The following is a 17,241-nucleotide window of genomic DNA, read 5'->3' as shown; positions in this document are numbered from 1 at the left end:
AGGTTGCGGGCTCTGACCCAGTTACAGCCGGCGTGGTCCGCGCTGACAGCCTGCCACCAATCAGCTTTCCACAGCCTCTCGGATCACAGCTATGGCAACCAATGTGCGCCTTCTCCTTGGCCGCTCCGCCAGGGCTGGATCGCGCTAATTGGACCACCTCTGGGAAACAAGAGCTATTTTTGGAGACTGGGCAGCCACCCTCCCCCGCGGAAGATGCAGACGCTGGGCTTAGGATCCCCTCCCAGCAGAGTGGAATTGTTGAAATGCCGCGTCCCTTTGTCAGAGGATGGGATGGGATGCGGGCGGAGCGAGGCTGGAGGCAGGCCCGGGCGGAGATCTTGCCAGTCACACGGGGTGGTAGCTCCTAGCCTTGTCCACGGATCCCTAGCCTAGGTCTTTCCAGGTGATAGCGCCCTCCCGCCTTTTAGCGAATTGCATAATTGTTGGGTTCCTCTGACCTCTTTTGTAGAGCGGCAATGTCTTCTGAGCTTCCTTACCTCCCCTTTCCAGTTATCCACTCCGCAAAACCTTCCTTGATCCCTTGCCCTTTCTGGGTTCATTGGACTTGCTCCGAGTTTCCTTCATAACTTGTGCGTTTTCCTAACACTGTACTCTTCTTCCTGTACACTGTACTACTGTCTTCCTTCTATTCTGATTTATTTTTGAGTCCTTAGCACAGTACCTGGACATAGGAGCTCTATTTCCTCCATGTATTAACCAAACAAAAGCAAAGGTGAAAGGAGTGGAGAGGGAGTATGCAGAGCCCTTGAACCCACAAGGAAGCCCTGAGGCGCCTATTAATAGTGACTTCAGCCGAAATATTCAGTTTAATATATTGAAATATGGTTTACCCAGGACATGAAAATTAAACATGTCTAGAGCTTCTAGGGGCAGTCTTAAAAATCTCATCTTTTTGGACTTCCAATCTGATTACAGGTGTTTGTTTTTATTTTCCAGTCTAAAGCCCTAGGTGTCTGTTTGCATCTTCAGATCAGAGCCTCGCGCTCTTCCCCTAGCTCTGGGCTTGGGAGGCTGACCTGCAGGGACCAAGTCAACAGATTCCCTTACCTCTGGCTTTCTATTGGGTTCAGCCAATGAGTAGCATAGGCAGGAGATCAAAATGAAGTAGAAGTGTGAGGGTGGGGTATTTAATCTTCTGTCTCTTTCCCTGTGGGGGTTGTGGCAAAGTCCCGTGAGTCCCTTTAGCTAAGAGCTCAAGTCCTGTCAGGTGGCTGTCTTTACCGAGTTCTCTGAGTATTTCTAACCTCCATCGCCCATTACCGGTGTCTGGAGGGTGCAACGCCAGGCTCTAGTTACTATACCCCACCCCAGGAGCCAAAAATGTGAGAAGGGAACCCCAGATAGCTCCCTTTTTCTGAGTTCTGGAGCCACCATTCCTGTGATCTCTTCAGGTTTAGCCCCTCTAATACTAGATTCTGGGTGCTGTACCCACCTTGTGATTTTCCTACACCAGGCCACACCTTTGTAAATAATCCTTTGTTAGACTCTTCTCAAACTACCCTGAGTATGTCATCTGTTTCTTGGGAGACCCAGCTACATTCTTGCTTTCGGGTTTTGTGACATAAAACCTTGCATCCTTTTAATAAACTTCTCCCACCCCCAAAAAACAAACAAACAAACAAAAACTATTACAGATGGGTTTCTATTTGTTGCAACCAAACAAGTCTTAATTAAGATAATATCTACCTCAATGTGGTTATGAGGATTAAATTAGGTAAAATATTTCAAACATCTAAATCAGTACCTTCAAAAATGTTCCTTTTACTCTTCTAACTGTAAACAACACCTCATGTGTCCCAAACATCAGACTGATCTGTCCCTTTGTACTTCTTATTGGGAATAACAAGCCCATTTCACTGTCAGTATTTTGCAAGGTTTTCCTCATTCCAGCTTTTCCTCGTCCAAATGCTATTCTGTTCATGCTCTAGATGCTGATATATTTGTGTTTTGCTATATTTTGTATTGAAGTTTTTGTTCCTCAAAGGATTGAGTTAATCACACTCCTCAGTTCACGACACACCATCATTGTGTGTGGACTCCATCATTGGTCCCTGGCAAAGAAAGGCTCTCTGTTTTCTATCTTTATTTCCTTTTCTTTCTTTATACCCTTTATCTCCACCCCCATTACCCTCTCACCCCACTATAGGCATTTTTCTAATGTGCTTAATGTGTCATTTCTGTTTAAATATGTTCTCAGAAAATAGTTATTATTTTGTAGGCATGTATTTTTAAATGTACTCCAAAGCTACTGAGCTATATGTCTCATTCTGTGTCTTAGTGTTTTCACTAAGCACTGTGTTTCGTCTCCACCCACGTTGCCAGATGCTAACATTCAGTCTGTTGCTTCACACTGACGTTTAGCATTCCATGGTGTGTGCTCACCACATTGTACCTATCCACTCCTCCAGTGGTGAACACCAACTCCGTGCCACTACAAATAACCCTGCGGAGAACACCCTCATATTAATCCCCTTCTGGACTTGTAAAGAATTGGTTTTATATTACTTAGCAAAGGAATTGCTGGGCTATCGGGTATGATTCTATTTAATGTGTCCAAGTAATGCCAAATAGCTTTCCAGAAGTAGTGCAACCATTCTTGCAGCAGTGCAAGATTCTATATTTCTACATATTTGACATTTGTAATTATCTAGATTTCTAATTTTTCTTGGTTTGATAGGTGTAAACTGCTATCTCATTGTGACTTTAAATTGCATTTGATTACTAATGGTTTTCATTAAATTTCCATATACATATTAGCTTTTTTTAATTCTGTAAATTGTTCGTTGATATCTTTTGCATCCTTTTTTTCCTATCGGGTTATCTTTTTCCTGTTCATTTGCAGGAGTTCCTTATATATTCTAAGATGATATTACATCCTTGTCAGTTTTAGACAAAGCAAATATTTTCTTCATTTTGCCATTTGCCTATTAACTTTGTCCATGGTGCCCTTTATAGAACGTAAATCTTTAATTGTTCTGTAATCAAATTCCTCAGTTTTTGCTTTATGGTTTGTGCTTTTGAAAGTGTTGAACTATGTGGACTACTTTCTTAGTTATGCCTACTCTCTGCCTGACATCTCTCAATCTGAGTTCATGGGAAAGGTCCCTAGAGTCATTCTATCCACACCTCTTCATTCGACTCCAAAGTAATTGCACGGACTGAATTTCATTCTTAAGAGAATTTCATCTTCCTTGAGCCTTTCCCTCAGGCTACGAAAAATCACATCTTTTAACTCTTTGAAGTTAGACTTCCCATAGTGCTGGACACACATCTCACCTCATCTCCTTGTCTGTCAGGAAGAACCAAAATGGCAGTTACTTTCTCTTAAGATTTTCCTCACTCCCATTTCACTAATCAATTCTATCTTTGTGGGTCAGAATTAGATGCAGAATTGTTATTCTGCTCTGCCATCCTCTTCCTTCTGAAGGACTATATTACGTTAAATGAACTTTCCCCTCACATCTGGAACTTGGCTTTGCGCTGGTTTCATTTATTTGTTTCCGGGATCTATATGATCCAGTTTATGTTTTGGCAGACTCTAGCATATTTTTATAATGATATCACTTCTTTTCTTCTCTTTTATCTTCACCTTGATAATTTCTTTCTTGTTTCCACTCTCAAGCACATATAATCCCATATAAGACTCTTTGTGATGTGAAGTGCTCCTCTGATTCTACTATCATTTTCTTTCGTTTTTGTTTTATTCCTCCTACTTACTTTTTTTTTTTTTTTTTTTTATCATTTTCCTTCTTTCCTTCCTTCCCTCCCTGTTCTTTTTCTTCCTCCTTCCCTGTTCCAATTTTGGAAACGCTGAAGGCAAGGGCTGACTTTCTGTAGATCACAGTAAAGCTGCTGCTTCTGTCCCAGAAGCAGGTTCTTCACAAACATGCGGTGTGTGTCGCATAACTGGTAATTCCTTTCCAATTACACATTGGAACCCAGTTCTGTTTCTTTGGAACAATGCACTGTATCATTTTTTTACTGCGTGTTCCAGGCATGAGTCCCATCTTACCAGGGGTGGTTTTTTTTATATCTGTGAGATATTATTTTCCTCATTGTATACAATCTCAAGTTCTATTTGTGTATTTCCTGTATTCTGTGCACCGATGTAAAGACCATAAGTACTTTGCCCCCCACCCCAACTCCTTTCTACTTACTTTTTCCAGAGAATTAGAGGATGTCACCCCTGCTACTGCTTTTCTTCCAATGTCATACTTGATGTCCTCTGTAGTATAAAATTTGGGCGGTTTTCTCAGTATTTTTAAAACGTTTGTCCTCTCCATTTTATCTTGTCATCCCCACCTCCTGGCCACCAGCACACACACATACCATTCCCATTTTTAGATTAAAGTGCTTTTAATTCAGTTAACAATGCCAACTGAACACAGATTTTACCTTCAGTATTCTGAGAAGCACTCTGTCCCAAGTCATTCCTTCATCATTAGATTGTGAGCCACTTAAGGGCGGGCAGCATAATTTCTTGGAGTCTGCCCCAGAGCCTAACACTTTCCATAAGACATGCTAGGCAGTTGGTGAAATATTTGCTGACATCAAAATTCAGTCATGGTTCCCTTCTTGGATGTCTTTTATCATCATGCTTATAAGAATTATTTGCTTGCTCCAGAAGGAATTTTGACTTTCCTTTTTCATTCCCAAAGCTGAATCCAAGCCACCCCAAGCTTTCCTTAGCAGATGGTGATCACTTATAGCAGAGTGAGGTGCAGTACCATTTAACGGGGGGAAACCCACTGATCTGTAATTCAGATGAACAGCGTTCTGGGCCTCGTGCTGTCATTAACTTGCAACCTTGGGAATGTCACCCCATCCATTTCTTTAATTATATGCAATGAAATAATATTTATTCACTGTAAATCCTCTTAGAAGGAGGCTATACTTTTTAATAAAGTACTTGTGGTAGAAATAGGTAAATTTTCACCACCCAGGGGATGAAATGTGAGAGAAAATATTTTTCTCAAATGCTCCTTACTGGAACAGGCAGGAGGAGGAAGAGAGTAAAGGAAGGATAGGGTGAAGGACCTGTGAAAGGTATAAAGTCCTCAGTGGGAACTTCCCTTGTGGTCACTCCCCCTGTCTATTTTTTTTTTTTTTATTCAAGTCTACAGTAAAAATTGTTAAATGCCTTGTAGGGTTATATTTCTTATTGAAACCAGTAAAAGCGTTATTTTATTTGTCCCAGAGTTGATAAGAAGTCAACTGAGGCAGCTTGCATGGATTCAGGGTGTGGACACAGAGGGAATCAGAAGCAAATAAACCATAGGACATTGTAGAAATTGTATGAAATGCTGTGGAATTCCCAGGTTTTGGAGATTGACTTTGGGCCACATTTAATCATCTATCTGAGACATTGGCAGTCTCGTCAGACATGTGAGTTAATATAAAATGGCTGTATGAGCGTCACTAAGGTTTCTTTCAGCAATAACATTTTTGAAGATTCTAAGAGATGGTGGCATATTATTTTTTATTCCCAGCTCTAAAACCCTTTAATTTTTCATTTATATATTTAAGACTCAATTAAACACTTATTTTCTGCCTATAATGAGAAAGGTCCCTTGCTGATAATTTCATTGATGCCAGACACACTTTCCCCTCACAGTTTAACATCTCTGAAATGGGATGTGTCCATAAGCAATTATCGATGTCAGCTTACAATTACTGTTGGCCAAGCAGCAGTTATGGCTCAGTTGTCATTGCCTACATATGCCTGGCTGGGCCTTGTTGTGATTCTAGGTGGCATGACTAGAAATCTACAATCCCCTGGTGTTTCATTTAATTAACAATTTAAAGATCATTTGAAGGAATATTAGTCCTGGCTGTTGTCTGAACATCTTCCTTGAACACTTTTTGGCACGATAAAAAAGTCCCAGCTTTAAAACTTGTGGAACAGGTGTTGTGGCCTAGAAGAAATTCCCAGAGACAATAGTGACACTCTCGTTTTAAGAAATGCTGCTTCAGTAACACTAACATGGTCCAGAGAATATAAATGCATGGAAAAATACAGACATCAACAACTTTGAATCAATACGTGATTCAGAAGTGTCAGACTCAATATGAAGAAAGTATAAGAACATCGTAATGACTTTTAAGTTATATTTGTGTGCATTGTAGTGATATAAAAAAGTTTTATCTCTAAATAAGTCTAAATGAGCTCTTTAAATATGAGTGAGATTTTAAAATATAAGAGATAAGAAAGCATAGTGATAATTTAATTGGCAGTATTTTTTCTTTCTTAATGGCACCTAAAATAATGATGTACTACACAATTGATGGTGCGTTAAAGTCAATAAAATAAGGTAAATACTTCAGAGACTGTAAAAATAAAAAACCAGGTCCAGCTCTCAAGGTCTTCATAATCTGGAAGGGGGAATAAGAAGCACATGAAGAAAAATGGAAGTAAGAAAAAATATAGTAATTGTCCCAAAAGGAGGCACAAACAAAAAAAAAATCGGGGCACTTAAAAAGGAGGAAGAGATCACACTGGACTGGAATGGAGTAAGAAGAGTAAAGAGAATGAGGCAAGAATCAGATCAGGAAAACGAGCATTTCTGGGGAATGGTGAAAGCATATTTGGACTATAGGGTTTGCTCATCTTTTTGGCTTTATAGACCACTTTAAGAATTTGATGAAAGCTATGAATCCTATGCCTAGAAATAAAAGCACACATTCATAATCAAAGCGCTTCGCGTATTGTTTCTGGGGATTTCCCATTTACAGGTAGTAGAAAAGAGGGAAGAGGGAAAAGCAGCCTTGGTGGACACCCCATGAGAAGCTGGTGCAGGCGACAGAGGTAGAAGTCCCTTTTCTGGAGTAAAGATTTGTATCTGACTGCACTTGGGAAGACTAAGGGAAATGTAATTAACAGCCAGGCGGAACTCATCCAGAGATGAAAAGAACTGGGACACCCTTGGGAATCATTTCTAGCTGACCGTATGATACGATCTTCCAATTGATGGGTTGGTGACTAGTCACTGTACCTGGGAAGTGAAATGTATGGGCAAAAAGCATGCCAGGTCGTATTAGGGAGGCTCTTGACTCCCCTCCACCACTGGATTTTGTATTTAATTCAGGAAGTGATGGGGACATCATGCAGATTTCTGAGGAGAATGAATGTGTTCAGAGCTGTGGTTTAGAAAGATTAATCTTCAGGATTATAGGTGTGTATGAGGCTGGGGGAGACGTGTTAGGAATGTATCGCAGTTTGTTTTTATATTCTCCAAATACATTTTATTTATTCAATTTCCTCTTCTATCCCTGCCACCCACTATTTGGCAGAGAGCCCGGCGGTTAGTAAGCGTTTGGTAGTGCTTGCTGAATTGAAAGCCATAAATTCCCTTTGAGGGTCCCCTTGTAATGATCCCGCACCTCGCCAGGTGGCACCATTACGGCAGTATTTACAAAGCAGGCTCCTTTTTATAAGCACAGTGCTTCCAAGCAGAAAGGCTGTGTTTCTCTGGAGGAATTCACCTCTGGAAATAGTCGAGGTGGGAAGGCGGGGAGTGAAAGCTGGGATAAAAGAGTCAAGAATACTGCTTTTGTACTTCTATGTCGTGCCTTATTGTAGCTGAGTATCTTGGCTGAATTTCTATAGTGACGTAGCTGGGGGAAAATGCTTTGGAAAACCTGCCTATTCAAAGATGCAGGTTTTTTTTTCTTGTAAGAAGTATAGACTTAAATATATTTGGGAAAGAACTGTTCCTTATTTGTGGGGAAACTGGGTGAGCCATTTCGTTATACGTATCAAGCGGAGACCATGTCTGTGGTGATACTGAGTCCATATAAAACTGTGGACTTATGTTGGAGGCCAGTTTGCAACTCTTAGAAAAATAAGCTATTTCTATTTCTCTAGTACAGATTTTAGTTGTACCAGGCTAAAGTTGTAGCTTATTTCTACAGATGTGTATGCGTTTGTCTTTTGAGATGAAGAGCTAACCCTGAGAGATTTCCCTTAGACCGTAAGAGGTAGGAGTGCTAGGAACTGAAAGAGCTGCGATGAATTACATGCAATGTTGTGTGGGGCCCAGATGTGAAGCGCAGCACAAAGCTACGGAGGGGACCATTTCCTCAGCTCTGTGTAGCAGTCGTGCCCTTGCAGATTCTAAGTATTATTATATTCTTAGCACATTCTAATGGATACCAGTATAATTTGGATTTGTTGAGTAGGTGGGGAGTAATCAGACGCATGTGAAGAGCTCCATTCAGTGTAGGAAGTACCCTGGAGGTCCCAGGAAGCAAGGGTGTATTGCCAGTTCAATATAGTACCAGTTCAGGCAGGATCTTTTCTTCTTTGGTGTTTTTCAAGTTAAAAAGTCTCATTACTCTTTGGCTCAGTGATTCTTTTTGACTTAATTCTTACCTTTAAGAATTAAGTTGAAATAACAGACCTTTTCTCTAGACAATGTACATACTTACATGATTTTTGCATTCAATTTCAAGGGGCTATGGCCCCTGAACTCCCATCATGTCCCAGGTTAGGAATCTCATCTGAAACTCACTCATCAGGAGCATTCCAAAGGAGAAATGCAAGAGGAGAGTGGGGAATAGGGAGGAAGGAGGAGGTGGGAGACTAATCTGTGTTGCATCCCTGTGAGATGCTGGTGCAGGTCACTGAAGGAAGGTGAAGAATTGCTTTTATTGGGGAGATATTTTTTATCTATCTGGACTTAGAAGGAATAGGTGGAAGACTTCTAGGAGGCAGGGCTAAGGGACTGATGACACATTTAGGACAGTTGGCATAGGAAGGGGAACCAAAATAGAGTCAAGGCTTCAAGGGTTCAACCAGACCTTTCTACAGAGGCTAAAAGGGCTACACTGCTTTGGGATTCACATCAGCCTCTGCAGAATGTGAGCTATAGGGAACGGGAAAGAACAAGAATGGAGCTGTGTCAGGGAGTATCTGGGAACATCGGCTTCTTCCTCGCAAGGAGCAGGTCCAGAAGACCATCTTCTTGGTGCCATTCTTGTATTGCCATCCACTGGTATCTGAGAAGGGTCACCAAAACCTGAATTGCAATTTCTTGTTCCAATTGAGAAGATAAAAAAGTGACTGAAAGTAATGTTATTTCCTTTTCAGGACTCTTAGACTCTTGATTGGGGAATAAGGGACTTTCTTCTCTGAAGATCCAAATAAAAGAGCAATTAGTAGAATGGCTCCCATCAAGGGTTCTTTAAGTCAGAAGACCTGGGTTTAAGTTCTGCCAACTACTAGCTGTGTGACCTTGAGCAAGTCTTGGAATCTGTTTCTGGAACTGTTAAGTGAAAATAATAGTACCTACTTTGTATGGTTGTTGGGAGACAATATTGGGCACGGTGTCTGGCACATAGTAAGTGCTCAATAAATGATAGCTACTATTGTTGATATTGGTGCTGAATACTGGAACCATAATAGGAACCTATCTCCTAGCCACTTCCAGGGACACATCCCCACTAATATGCTTTAGTTGCCCTCTCTAGGGCCCCAGCCCACATTCCCCAACCGCTCTACAACTCAAAGCTTCCTCTGGTCATACTACCTGTACAGGGCTGGCCCCCAAGACCTTTTTGGCCCATAACTGCATGACATTTATGATGAAAAGACTCATTTCAGCTTGGGAATCTCATCATCCCCCTTTACTTGATTATTCTGAAGGATAAAAGTTCTTTAGATAGGGAAGGATTATATAACAAGAGAGTTTCTAGAACCTTCCCTAGGTAGTTTTGTTTTCCCAGAAGAGCAGTCATCACCATCACACCTCCCGACCCCCACCAAGAAAACTACATATGAGAAAACTAACATTTGCACAAGACTTCCCAGGGGCCTTAGATAATTTTCTCCCCTACAACTTTTTGTCCCCATTTTACACATACAGAAACTAAGTCTCAAGAAGTCAGTCAGTGTTGGAACTGAGATTCTTTGACTCCAATGCTCTTTTCACTTCTCTGCAGCAACCAGCAGCAAACACACACACGCGCACACACACACACACACACAGCATCCTATTTCATTCTTCTCCCAAATTTTGTTTGGGATAGCCTTGGGAAATCTCCAACGCCCAAGGGAGCTGACTACAGCTGATGTCAGTCTAAGCTCCCTGGGGAACACCTTACCGGCATTCTCCACTAGAGGCCTGAGGCAGTTATTGCGGTTTCCTTTATGATGTGTCACTCTGCCCAGAGATCCCCGGCAAAACCTCCCGAACAATACCCTCTCCGGAAACCTCCCAGGAAACAGGTGTCATGCCTGCCATTCCAGGACTCAGATTTGGAAATCATGTATCAGGGGCCAGGTGCTTCACTTGAAAAGAAGTCTCTTGTACATCTGGAGTTCTGGCTACTAAAAACCCTTGTTAATTTGGGAGTCTCAACACGTACCCTTTCTTTTCCCAGTCCAGCTGGAAGTCAAGGTCCAGGATGGAAGGGAAAGCAGATAGAGTTGGCAAGGACTGTCCAAACCAGGGCAGGGATGGTCAACTCCTTGGAACTGGAGGCAAGGAGAGAGGAGGGAAGGCATGGTCCCTGTGGTTCCCTCTAAGTCCTGGTCCATGCAACGGGCCCAGAAGCCCGACACTGACATCGCCCTAGGACCAGTCAGCAAGGAGGGGAGATGACACCTCTTTATTAAGATTAATACCAAGGAAAGCATTCAGAAGGAATACACAGAGGAGGAGGAAGGGCACACAAAGTCACCAATTGAGGAGATGGGAGGGAGGCACATCAGTTAAGAACCTCAGGACAGCCACATGCTCCATGCCCTGGTTGTGGGGGAAAAGAGGAAAGGAGAGGGGAAAGCGCCATGATAGCCAGGGGCTCACAGAAGGGTCTGAAGCCCCCTGAACCTAACACCAGAGCCACAAGCCCTGCCCCTAAGGGCTCACACACTACTACACAAGTCAACACACGTAACACACACAAGACATGGAGGCAACACCGAGAGGCAGCAGGCAGGGGACATATTGACAGGAAAGGAACTGAAGTTAAGCGGGTGTAGCCAGGAGAGAGACAGTTTTTGGCTGCAGCTCCCAAGAGTCCCTCAAATGTCCCCTAAATCTGGGCTGTTGCTGAGCACCCCAAGTCTCTGCCTGTGAACTGGGCTCTTTGTTCTCTAAGCCCCAGTGAGTGGATAAAGCAATTCCAGATGAAGTCAGTGGCAAGGCAGGATCCGTTCTGCATGCAAAATCCTAGAGGTCGACCTATTATGTCTTCATGCACATTCACAGCCAGCTCCTCCCAGCCCGGGGGCCCTGGGAACCCCATTCTCTCAGATTCCTAGGGCTGCAGTTCCCTCCTCAAGCTTTCTTTACCAATCAGCAGCCGCAGAGATCTGTGAGGGGGAGAGGCTTCTGTAGAGCGCTGAATATCTTGGATTTCAGCAGAAGGGTAAATTTTCTGTTGCCAGAACAGAATACCCCAATTCCTTAATTTCTAGGTAAATCGTTAGAGACTATTTGCCATAGTCCTAGAAAAGTCCTTTTTCATAATAGAAAAAGCAGAATTTTATTTACACAATTCAGGGGTTCTCCTGTTGGCTGGGCAGGGGGAAAGGAAGGGTAGAGGATGGATGGGAGAGTCCAGAGATGGGCGCTTCCTCTCCGGGAACCTCACCTTTCCGCAGTTTGCTACGTCTCGCATGGTTAGGCAGAAAGAATTCTTGATGCTCCCAAAAAGTCCTTCACCCTATCGATCTTTCCTCCAGGGAGTCTCTCTCTGCCTGACCCACAAGAGCAGCGATCGGAGTGAAGCGTGCTGCACCGCGCTGTTGAGTCCGCTGGCGTCATGCACTCGGAAACCCAAAGCCAGCCCGGGAAAGTAGTGCCCCTCGGAGTCCCCTCACAGGGAGGCCTCGCCCTCCAGCTGCAGCAGGGTAATGTCGGGCAGATCGAGGGGCTCCACAAGTGGCCCGGCCCCACCAAGGAGACCAGCACGGGGGCTCTCAAGGCGCTCACAGTGACTAGTGGGTGTGGCGGAGCGGGGCATCTTCTTTTCGTCCTCTTCATCGTCGTCTTCCTCGTCCTCAGGATCTCGACCCAGCAAACCGCTGTCCTCGATTCCAGGAGAAGGGGTCTCTGGTTCTTGCGGGGCTGCCGGAAAGCTCCCCTTGCTGCCGACCACGCCCAGGCCACCCTGGCGGGGCGCCGTGGTCATAATCTGGCACATGGAGACGATGGCCCGCTGATTGGCGCACACGTCGTCCGAGAGCACCTGGATGTGCGAAGCCTGCTCGTCCAGGGCCCCCCGCATCGCCCTCACGTCCTCAAACAGGGCCTGCAGCTGGGCCTTCAGGTGCTCCATGAGTTCCTTCATGCCGCCGTTGTACTCGCCGGAGATCACGTCCCCCACCGCCGGCACGGTGGACACCTCCAGAGGTGCCGGCATTTCGCCGCCGTCCTTGGTCATGATCTCCAGCAGACCGTCCTCCATTGAATGGCAGAAGCGGGCGGTGGCCGCTCTGGGTCCGGTCCAGCCCGGCCTCCAGAGTGGGGGAGGGGCGGGGAGGAGGCGAGGTCCCGGGAGGGACTGGGAGGAGCCGAGGGAAGGGGATGCTCCTGAGAGGGGCGGGGAGCCGACGTGAGGAGACGAGTCCCGGGCAGAGGGTGCGGCAGGATCCGGGGAGGCCCGGAAGAGCCTGCGGGACTAAGACCCGACGAGAGTCCCAGGGCCGGTGTCTCTGCCGCTTGCCCCGGGGCGAAAGTGCCCTCTCCTGCTGCCTCGCCTTCTGGATTGCGCTCGTGTCAGCGCCGCCCTCCCGGAGCCACGAGCAGCAAGTGCCCGCCGATTCCCTGGATCACAGAAGCGTTTGCGAAGGGACCCGGGTCGAGGCCAAGGCCAGCAGCAGGTCCAGCTCGGGACTCCCCCCCGGCCATTAACTGGCAGCGCCTGCAAGTGTGACAGGAGCGGCAGGGGCGGGCTTCCCAGCAGCGCCGCGGATGCTCCCGTTTCCAAGGCGACGCACGGTACGTAAATGACGTGTCTCCATGGCAACCAGGAAGTGGAGAAGAAAAGGGAGGATGGCTGGGAAGCTGCAGTGGGGCTCTGGTGTGTGAGCGAGCGGGTGGGGCGGGAGGGGAGGGTACGCTGCAGTGGCCTCAGCTGAGGCTGGAAAGAGCGTGTGGTTGCAATATTTCTTAGGGAAGCATGAGAGCAGTTTGCTGCATAAACCCCCAGGTCCGGGAGAGGTCATCCCCTCTCCTAGTCTGGGTGCTACACACTGAGCCTACTACCTTGGAAGGATATTCATCTGCCCGCAGTCCTTCTTCAGAGGATTGCGCTAGAGCCGAGTTCTGCTTCTCTGTCCTCCAGCGGTCCGCAGGAAAGCAGAGAGGATACAGCATCCTAGACGAGCTGGGACGCGGCGGCGCCCTGGAGCCGGCCCGGCCGGCCTTGGAGGTGTAGGGGGGAGGACACTCTGGAGGTTTCCGCATCTCTATTCGGCTTCTGCAGTAAATCAGCCCTCTGCGTGTAGATATAGCACAGGAACCGAGAAAGAATGAGATTCCCCCTCCCGTATGAGACCCACCCACTCCTACCCAGGGCACTGGGAATTTTTCCAGGATGATGAGGCAAAGTACTTAAGTTTTGAAAAAGACAGCTCCATAAGAGAAGAGATTTTTGTCTCCTCCGTGCCTTCCATCACCATCAGGGAATCCCCAGTACCTAAAATAGTGCCTGGCACGTAGTAAGTGCTCAATACATTTGTTGAATGAAGAACAAGAACCCTATGTCTTGTTCCCCCATCGGTAACCCTCCAGCCCACACATAGTGGATTTTAGGAGACCTGAACTCAGTTTTGTATCTGCCACTTATTAACTCAGAGACCTTAAATAAGTCGTTTTCCTGATCTGTTAGAGGATTGGACTGGATAATTTATAATGTTATTTCTGAGTAACCCTGTGCATCAGCTCACAGGTGGAAAGGGTGACAGTGTGTGTAAGGATAGCTGCCCCTCCTCAGGCCTGGTGCCCAGGTACAGACCTACACTGAGTGTCTCAACCTTCGTGACAATTCCTTTCCCTACTTAAGGGGCCAAGTGGGAGGGGAGCAGGAGGAAGAAAAATGGGATTTCACATATTTACAGATGACTTCAGACTCAGAAGTAAACAGCACCTGGGTAGCAGCATACTAATATAACCTTAGTCAATTGGAGAGGCCAAATGATCAGAAACCAAAAATGAAGTTCACGAGAAGAAATAAATCTGGGGAGGAGAAAAGAACTGTATCACTCCAGGATGGGGGAAGAGCTAGGTATGAGGGAGTGTTTTGTATCCTGGTGGTTCAAGGTTTCCCTGGTTGTGTACTCTGGTAAGGAAAAGTAGGACTGGCCCAGAGGAACTCTTATGGGCACTAAAGAACTGTTTGGCTTATGCCTGTTTTACTGCTATTAAAATAGAAATAATTGGGAAAATACCCTAAACAGCAGAGTGTTTAAGGCATTGCTGATATAATAAAGTATTGTGCACCCATTAGAAATTTGATTTTCTAAACAAATATATGAACAAATTAAAACCCCTACGGTATTGTATTTTCTAAAACAAATGATCTAATCCTGTTTGCTTGCTCATTCCTTCCTTACTCATTCCACAAACTTGTGGCGCTCTCACCTTGGTTATCTCTCCCACCTTTGTCATGTGCCCTACAGGTTATTCAGAAAGCTCAGGAGAAGACAAAAATGCGTTTCCTTGGCTTCCCTAAGCACAGCTGACTTTACCAAAAAAATCTATACTCTGCTCTAACTAGAAAAGACAGTCGTGACTTGCAGGTCTTTTTGCTTGGGTCTGTTGCTTCACATTTCTTGACCAACACTTGGCATGGACTTGTCGGCTCCTTCACCCTTCAGGTGAGTTCTTGCTTCCATCTACAAGGACTGACCCTGTCCCCAGTATAGGGCCTCCCTCTTAGCCTTCACCTTACATTAAATGTAGCCCCCATATTGTAGGAGCTGGATTATACCATCATACAAGGCCCTTTGCCACTATTGTTGGGGATACCATGTATGTCAAGGTTTTCAGCATAAGATTACATCATGCTCCCAGAGGTGCTGGCAGAAGTCCACTGAGAGTGCCAGGGGTCTGAGCCTAGAGGGAGGGGAAATTATTGGAGAAGCATGAAAGACCCTGGGAAACAAGTGCAGAGATCAAGGGGTGGGGCTGATCCAGTCAAGCTCCAGGTCAGACATTTGAGAGCCAGGGGTGGTGGGAAGTGGGGGAGTGGACAAGTAGCAGAACTTGAAAACATAAGGAGGAAACAATTGGTGCCTCAGATTCAGAACCAGATAATTTTAGGAATTCCATGTGAACATGAGACAGGGAAAATAGGAGAAGGGTTTAGTCTCAGAAAGTAAGGGGGACAGATGCAGAGAGTGAAGTAGAGCCTCAGTTATCTTGCTGGGATACAGGGCTGAGCCCTCTGGACTCCAATTCCCTGGCGTTTGTTGAGTGGGTCCATTCCCAAGGAAAAAGAGGCTGAATGGGTACTCTGGCCATGTCACTAGAGTATTCACATATAAAAAGTATGCCACATAGCAAGAAAAAAAGAAACCCTGCACACTCTTCTTCTGCTTCCCGCCTTTCTCTGTCTTCTGGGAATCACCTAGCTGTTCTGTTCCTTCATTCCAGTCTCATAGGCTAAGGAGGGGAATAGAGTCCATGCTGCATACACAGAAGTCTCCACATAGGTACACTTAGTCCCAAACGTCACATTCTCTCTAAAATTGTGATTCTCAGTAGTTCTGCCAGTTTTCTCTAGCTGTTGTGTAGTTTATCTCCAGTCTCTATATAGCTGGTATACTTTTGGCATTATAAATCTAACAGTCATGGTGAAGACGCTTGCTCTGTTCCTCTAGATCTAGAATAACTGTTTCATCCTTAAGTCCACAATCACCGATATGTCTCCCCAAATTCAACTTTTATGAAGCTGAGTTGCCTTGTGGCCCATCTCGGCATGATATCACATTCAAAAGAAACATATCTAATAGCCAAATAGAATTAAAAAGCAATTTATATTTTTTATTATAATCTCTGGGAAAACTCTAAAGGGGTTTAGCATAGAGGAAGACATCTTAAACTTCTCTTCCCTCATCATTCTCTTTATGGCATAGCTGTCTGCCATTCTCTCTCCTTTCTCCCCAAACATCCCCAAACTTTCTCTCAAGCATGGCCCTTGCTTTTTCACTGCCTGCCCCCCTTCACTTCTTGGATGGATCCTTTTTCTCTTCTACAAGAAGAAACTCCTTGTTTCAGCTCCTTTGATTCTGTCCCCCCTTCCCCTCATCTGCACAGATGTCAGGAGCCCCAGCTGTCAATGACAGGGGTCCCTTCCTAGAGGGTAAGAAATATTGAGAGGCTAAGAATACTGGTATTGTTGCAGGTTTTGTCTGTCACATATTAGACTAAATTTTATCAGCCTGGGAGGGAGGTTTGCCTCTCATGGGGGTTTGCCACCCTTCTTTGCTCATCTCCATGCTTATACAGAGAAATTGGCATGGTAGTTTACAAGAACCCTCAAATCTTTTGAGCCTTTGACTGGAGAGGGGTTCCAACTGCCTACTCTCTCAAGAGACTCTAGTGTCATAGACATGGCCACGAGGTCACACACACACACACCCCTTACTTAAGGCCTGAGTTACTAGACTTCTAGTTGCTTGCTGTGTGCCCTCAAACTACTTTTAGGAGTCCTAAAGGACAGACCCCCATGTCACCCCCATTCCTTTCTCTTCCATATTAACTACTCAGCAAGAATTCCAGGAGACCTTCTAACCTCTCCTGTAGTCTGAATTTCCACCTGTCATTCCAAATAACCTGTCGTTCCAATTAGACCTGTTTTTCTGGTGTTCACCCTGTCTTCCCTTTCTGCATTGCCCACTGCAACAGCTTCTTGTGTCAACACTTGCGGGGGCTTTTTCCCACTTTTAGTGCACATTCAGTCCTTTATCCTGTTCCACTCTGACATGACTAGTCCCAGTCTAGGTTGTGCTGGGTAGTTGGCCACGCTCACACAGGCATTCAGAGCCCTGGTGCAGGGCCTCATGCACCCTCCATCCTCTCCATATATTTTCTGCCCCCAGAAAGTTGCCAACAGCTCAGGGCCTGGTTTGGCTCCAAGTCAGACTCCTCATCAGGCTGTGATAGTGCTGTACCCCCTGAGGACACTCACAATTTCTGTTGTTATGGGACAATTTTGCTTGACAAATTGCCTCTTCCCAAGTATCAGTTCAATTTAGAGGAAGTATCTGGG

At 45.3% G+C, this 17,241-nt stretch overlaps 1 protein-coding gene across 1 annotated transcript; it reads right to left on the bottom strand.

The window, feature by feature from the left end:
* Nucleotides 1–10,610: 10,610 nt before the first annotated feature.
* CCDC184 (coiled-coil domain containing 184) lies at nucleotides 10,611–12,962 on the bottom strand. Its single transcript, XM_033117284.1, has one exon. It carries the CDS (start codon nucleotides 12,430–12,432, stop codon nucleotides 11,842–11,844), a length of 591 nt encoding a protein of 196 aa, XP_032973175.1. The 5' UTR covers nucleotides 12,433–12,962; the 3' UTR covers nucleotides 10,611–11,841.
* Nucleotides 12,963–17,241: the final 4,279 nt, after the last annotated feature.

Source organism: Rhinolophus ferrumequinum, chromosome 10, assembly GCF_004115265.2.
Source record: "Rhinolophus ferrumequinum isolate MPI-CBG mRhiFer1 chromosome 10, mRhiFer1_v1.p, whole genome shotgun sequence".
NCBI lineage: Eukaryota > Metazoa > Chordata > Mammalia > Chiroptera > Rhinolophidae > Rhinolophus > Rhinolophus ferrumequinum.
Note: the sequence above shows the minus strand (reverse complement) of the source record. Positions and strands in the feature narration are given on the sequence as shown.

Coding starts and splice junctions, on each gene's coding strand:
- CCDC184 (XM_033117284.1), bottom strand. CDS start 12,432: ATGGAGGACGGTCTGCTGGAGATCATGACCAAGGACGGCGGCGAAATG.